We start from the raw sequence: 6,580 nt of genomic DNA, 5'->3' as shown, positions 1-6,580 counted from the left end.
ATTAAAGCTAAAGTTAGTATATTCCAGTTAAAATTCCAGTTCCATTATCCAGTTAAAATTATAGTTAGTATATAACATTATCATTCCTTTAAAAAATTCACTTTTTTCCCGATTAAGTGTAACTCTGGAATTGTTAGTAATGCTAATATTTATTTGGTAGCCTGCGAAATAGTAAATAATTGTTACTCAACCGTGAAGATTGGAAACGTACAGCTTACGTTTCGCCTCCTGCCAGGAGGCTTTCTCAAAGCTAACTGATGATTATCAGTTTTGACCACCAGATGGTGTGGTGGTCAATAGCTTAGTCCACACGTGACACGTCCCCCCTCGTCACTGTTGATGTTCGGGGTCCTGCGGATCCAGATGGCCTCCTTAATCCATCGTCTGATTTTGATATCGCTCATCAACCGTGACGAGAGGGGATATAGGCTCAGTCACGTGTGGACTAAGCTATTGACCACCACACCATCTGGTGGTCAAAACTGATAATCATCCGTTAGCTTTGAGAAAGCCTCCTGGCAGGAGACGAAACGTAAGCTGTACGTTTCCAATCTTCACGGTTGAGTAACAATTAACACAGTTAGATCTATTAGTCTACCAACCGAATGAACTTATTTAATGGGTAAATAATTGTTTACATTGTTTCACTAATTCATGTTTCTTATGTATTTGTTTAATATTTTCTCAACTATTGCAAGTTTATATGTATTGTGACTGTAAATCAAATCAAATATCCATTGAAAATGGATAGTAATATATGTGGTCATTTGATGGAATGCAGGTGCATGCAATTCCATTGAATTACCGCATTGTATATATGAATTCTTTCATTTCCCTGGTTGTATCATATGTAGGTTGATATGCCTCTAAGCCATGCCCATCCTGTGATTTCATGATTGCATCACCAAAAAGAAACTACAATGATGATTTATCAGCTTGGTCTTTAACTGTGCAAGTTTTTTTCAGAAAATCGCTGCAAATCAGAAAACATAATTTACCTTAAGTTGCTCTGAGTTTGCACCGTTGCTTTTCGGGCCTTGCGTTGGTAGTTTTCCATGAATTGCACTGGTCGCTTACCAGTAATGGTAACCTGCGTTATACAGCCGAGGTTAGATCATACAAACACAACAAATGTTTGTATATATCTATGGTTAGATGTAGGCATGGAATCAGGCAAGGTGTGCCAACTAGTGAATATGTATGGATCTCTGCTGTTACATATTTGGCAATACTTGTTAAAACATATAGAGTATTTTACTGTAATGCCAACGTGTTTTTTATTGCTGTAATCAATATTCAAACTTCATGTATTCAATTCAACATTCAATATTTTAAGATAATTTCACATATAAGTATGCATTAATTATTTAAGTTTTAAAATAACACACTATTGCAAGTCAGAATGTCGTATATTAAGAAAGAATGCTCAAGTAAATGCTAGCACGGGTCACCTTTACAAGGAAACCATCCTACGATACCATTGACGTTTACTTTTGCTAAAATAAACTTTATATTTTCACAATTCACATCAATTATTTTGCATTTCATTTAAATCAATTTTTCCCAAGATCTGTACAGATCTATGTAATATGTTGTTACGAAACAAATGAGTATGTGTCAATACAGCTTACTAGTATGTAGTGCATTTAAAATTGTCAACACCCACAGCCTAGATCTTCAGTTCTAAGTAACAAAATACTCAAATTTATAGCATATTAGTACAGATATGCCTAACCTGAGAGTAACCATATATGTCATTTTGATCACTAAAAGATTTTTTCCGTATATATCATATTCCATTGTATATATATATATAATGGAAATGCACAAATGTAATCCTATTCTATGTGTGTATGTAGATTCCATATCCACACCGGGGTACAAAATGCATATTAAAACCTGAAATAACTATTTTCTGAAAGACCCATCTCCTTCACGATTGCAATAACATCCCTGTCGAATGACTTTGTCCCACATATCAGCACTAACTGTTTACCATCAGCTACTTTCAATTCTTTCTCAAGCAGTTCTTTATTGATGCACCCAAAAAGAATGTTGTCTCCATATTTTACAGCACACACATCTTGACTTGCCTATAAGAAACAAGGAAAACAATTCTCATTACTCTGAAAATGATTGAAACAGTACATTTGAATGTCACAAGAGAAAGTCAGCTCAGTGAATATACAGTAAAACAGCCTCTATAGAATGGACACCTGTTTATAAAGAACACTTATGGGATTCCCTTGAATGACCCACTATATACCGGTTTTACTCTACATAGATATTTTAAGTGGTGCGACTCCACTTTATGCATATAAGCAGCTAGAAATGTAAAATCGATTGGTGTTATAGACATTACTTTTTAGGCAATGCATGATATGTCATCAAGTAAACCATACGTAGTCACTCTTGTCACATACATATTAACTACAAATTAATATTTCCAAACATTGCCTTTGGGAGCTCGTATACGCCTAATTGGGGTGTATTAACAATGCATTAATATAGCCCAAACCCTTACTTTTGTGAGCACAGATTAGCTTTATTGGAGTGTATTAACAACACATTAATATAGCCATGTCATGCCTTTGTGAGCACGTATAAGCTTCATTCGAGTGCATTAGCAGGAGACTAAGATAGCCAAGTCTTACCTTCGTGAGCACGTATAAGACCGTGAAGTTCCACATGTCCTTCCGCGAATCGAGCCGTGACTTCAGCAGCACGCCGTCGTAGTCTCGATTGCTGTAGATGAGTCGCACGAAGGTCTCGTCTTCATCGTTGTCGAGGATCTGCGGAATCACCTGCATCATCGGCGTGATACCCGTCCCTCCAGCTATCATCACGACTCTCCTATACTGGAATCGACGAGAGCATGACAAACATAAGCAAGCCACTCTCGAAGAAGATAGAGTAAGTATACTCGTGAACTGCACTCGTGTACTTAAACTCTACGGTGCAAATGTCCACTCTGTGATGGAACAGAATAGGTAGCAAAAGTTCAGCTGTTTATGAAAAACAATTTCACACATACGACTTTATGCAGATATGTATGTATATATATGTGTATGTGCGTGTATATACATCATGAGTAAACAATATATATATATACATTTGCAGGAATATTTATTCAAATTAAATGTTTTTTAACTTTTTACTTATTAAAATTAATTAGACCATCAATCTGTTACGAATGCATTCCAGAATTACACTAGATTATTACATGTTCTCTCACAGAAAATTAAGGAAATGCTATGGGAAGATTCATTGCAATAGTCTAATGCAATAAGTGGACACAGAACCTTTATCACACCGAGAACCCCAAATGCTCTTGCACATGTTAATGAACTGTTTCTGGCACCTTGCCAATACCATATCCTAATTACAGGGTGGGCCGAGATTAAGAGATTTCATAAGCATGGTAACGTAATCATCTCGATAAAATTATGTTCTTACAAAAATTATTTTTGCTGTAAAAATAATACTGGGAATTTCATGAACACCCACCTACCTACAAACTTTAGAGATAAAAGCAATATTTAAAAATACCCTTGTCAGTATTATTCAAACTGTGTCAATTAATTTTATAACTTTATATCTATACAATGCTATGACAGTACATACGTACATTACCGAGTTTGCCTTGTATAAGAATTCTCCGAATGGTCCTCTCCATTCAATTGTATCTCCTACATTCCATGTCTTTACAAACCTTGACATCTTCCCATGTGGGTACAACTAAAAGAAACGGCAATAAAGCAAAAGAGTTAGTAATGCTTAACTAAGCAAGCATAGAATTGACAAGCCCTACATTAACGCTTAGTTTATAGAAATAATTTACTGGTAATAGCCTAATAGGCAATGGTCTCCCCATAACTTCCTATGAATGACATTGTGGCGCTATCTACCGGGAGAAATCATTTAAAAGTGAATTGTGTATATTTATGACTGTAATAGTGAAACACGACCTCATAAACGCGAATGTATAAATAAAAATCGTGTTAAAAATAGGCTATATTATGCAGGGGTATGACTAGTATATATAAAAAATAAGTTCACTCACAGACACAAGTTTCAAAACAGTTAATCTATGTAGAGGATCAATTTTAGCTAGTATGTGTGTACCTGTTTATATACCTCACTGTGGGAATGCTTTAAAAATAATCAATTTAACAAATTTTTAATGATGCAACAGTAACCTTGGTGCACACATTAATTAGTTAGCCCACAAGTTTTGCCGTTTCCAAAGAGTCGCACAATTCCGGCACCAAGAATCTCAGTCGCTTTTACAAACTTAGACGTAAACTACACAGTTACACGTTGAACAGCTCCTATGTGTTGTACTGAATAAATGTATATACAGTTAAACCTGTGTTAGCAGCCATCTCTATAATATCAACACCTGCATAGAAAGGACACTTCCGACATTTCTCTTCAGTGGCAGCTATACAGTGACACCATCTCCACAGTGTCTGTGTGTAAATGCGCAGTAGACACGTCCCTAGACGTTCTGCAGCTGATATCCGCGCGAAGCGCGCTTCGCGCCACCTGGTGGCGCCTTTTAGAACGAAATCGCTGCGCTGTCAATATGACTTTAACGGTTGTATCAGATCGGCCTCTGATCGGTCAATTGAGCAGTTCTGGCGCTTCCGCAAGCCTTTGGCCTATGCACGTAGGGCGAGAATAACTCCAAATGCTCGAAATTGCTACCTTGCTTGTTGGCGCGCGTCGAAAAAGTGTAGAAAAATAATTTTCCCTTTTCGCTGGATCATGCCCTCACATTAATTTGGAAGTTATCGCGACCCATAGATGGCGCAACGAGTCCATCTACGTACCATTTCCAAGTTTTTTTTAAAAAACCGCTCGGATGGATGACCTAGACTGCCGCGCGTCGTTCAACACGCTAGCGTAACTCACTTCAGTATAGCCAACGATAGTTGGCTGAGTGAAGGTCGTACCAGTCTACTTGGGCTTTTAATTATCGTAGCCATCTTAGTTTCTTAGATCTGGAATATTTAATCTGGTACCAGTCAATTGGACACAGAGCCTGACGTGATTTATGGTTGTGGAGCTCAGGACTATCTACTGTGTATCTGTGCATGCACAATGCCGTGCGGGCTATGTGTTGCATCGGTGTATTTAACGGTGTTGAAGTGAAGTTATTAGGTGAAATCAAACATTAAGACTATTGCTGGTACTGTAGTACTAGTCCTACTGACAAGTTGTATTTATTAACCATTATTTTATTAGCCATTATTAGAGTAGGCCTATACTAGAAACATTAACAATTTCGTAGTAAATAGATTTCGTATTTAGTTAGCATTATATTTTATTGAAACGCTGGAAGTGCCTGTGTCTAGTATAGCCTAGGGGTATTCTAACCCTAGCAAAGAGCGTTTCTTGCTAGTCGTAGTAGTCTAGTAGTACTAGTGGTTCAAGGATAGAGAACATGGCTCCCAATATTATATGGGCCCCAATGTATGGCATGGGCAATAAAACCAATGTCATTTACATCAATATAAATATAATATTATATCAATATAATAGGTTAGGGTTATGGTTAGGGTTCGTCATTATTAGTAAGTTAATTACTAGTAACAGAGTTAGTCATTATTACTATTACTATTACATGAGCTCCTGCGGTCCTGGTAGTTACTAGTACTAGTAGTAGTACTAGTAGTGCTGGTAACTTAGTAGTACTACTACTACTAGTACTAGTAGTAGTACTTAGTAGTAATTAGTGTAACATGTACTTGTAGTAATACAAGTATTCGTAGCCGTAGCCGTAGGTGTGGAATGTAATACCAGTCTACATGCGGACCGCCCGCCGCACAGGCACTTCGACCGTTTCAATAAAATATAATGCTAACTAAATACGAATTCTATTTATACGAAATTGTTAATGTTTCTAGTATAGGCCTACTCTCTTTCAAGAAGGTTGCGAGGTGCAAAGGCTATATATAGACTAGGACTCGCTCCACCTCGATTAGCCATTGAGTGACTAAGCTAAGCCGAGAGGTGCGCGAGAGAGTGCCAGTCTATGGGCTATAGGCGGCGGGCAGGCGGCGCACTGCTTTCCAACTCCCGTACGAGCCTCGCCATTGGAACGTTGCAAAAACGTTGAGCGTTGGGCGCGAAGAGCGCCGGTAGGTGTTTCCTGATTCTGACAGCCGTTTCCATTACTGGGCAAGTTCGCGAATGTCAGAATTTCGACAGTCTTTCTGTGATTTCGCGTGACACAGCTCGGTTACGAACACATTACTCGGTTACACTTTTTATAACAAGTGAACACTGTTCACGTCCCAAATGTCTACCCTCTGTGTCCCCCACTAAAATTGCGGACTGTTCGCTGGCAGCTATGGATCCGTGCGCCCGCCAATTCATTCGGCGCACGGATCCATAGCTGGCCAGCGCTGCATACTGTCGTAGGACGTTCCCGGCCGGTCGCGTGCGCCTTGCGCGGAACTGCGCGAAAGATCTGCGCTTCAGCGCTTCGGATCAACATCTCGTTTCGGCAACGCTTCTCTAGTATCCCGTCTCATCTGGATGTCCTCTGTGGAACCAATCTCTTTTTAATCTA

At 38.6% G+C, this 6,580-nt stretch overlaps 1 protein-coding gene across 1 annotated transcript in view; it reads right to left on the bottom strand.

Moving 5' to 3' along the window:
• Window positions 1–1,252: 1,252 nt before the first annotated feature.
• The window catches only part of LOC106811318 (NADH-cytochrome b5 reductase-like), a 10,158-nt gene continuing 4,830 nt past the window's right edge, over window positions 1,253–6,580 (bottom strand). Inside the window, exons 5-7 of the mRNA XM_014814896.1 lie at window positions 3,634–3,738; window positions 2,655–2,858; window positions 1,253–2,093 (exon numbers count right to left, since the gene is read on the bottom strand). Coding sequence (XP_014670382.1) covers window positions 1,893–2,093; window positions 2,655–2,858; window positions 3,634–3,738 — 510 coding nt within the window. The 3' untranslated portion in view covers window positions 1,253–1,892. The remainder of the gene's footprint in view (window positions 2,094–2,654; window positions 2,859–3,633; window positions 3,739–6,580) is intronic.

The sequence above is a fragment of the Priapulus caudatus genome, unplaced genomic scaffold (genome assembly GCF_000485595.1).
Source record: "Priapulus caudatus unplaced genomic scaffold, Priapulus_caudatus-5.0.1 Scaffold18, whole genome shotgun sequence".
Classification (NCBI taxonomy): Eukaryota; Metazoa; Priapulida; class Priapulimorpha; order Priapulimorphida; family Priapulidae; genus Priapulus; species Priapulus caudatus.
This window is presented reverse-complemented; position numbering and strand designations above follow the sequence as displayed.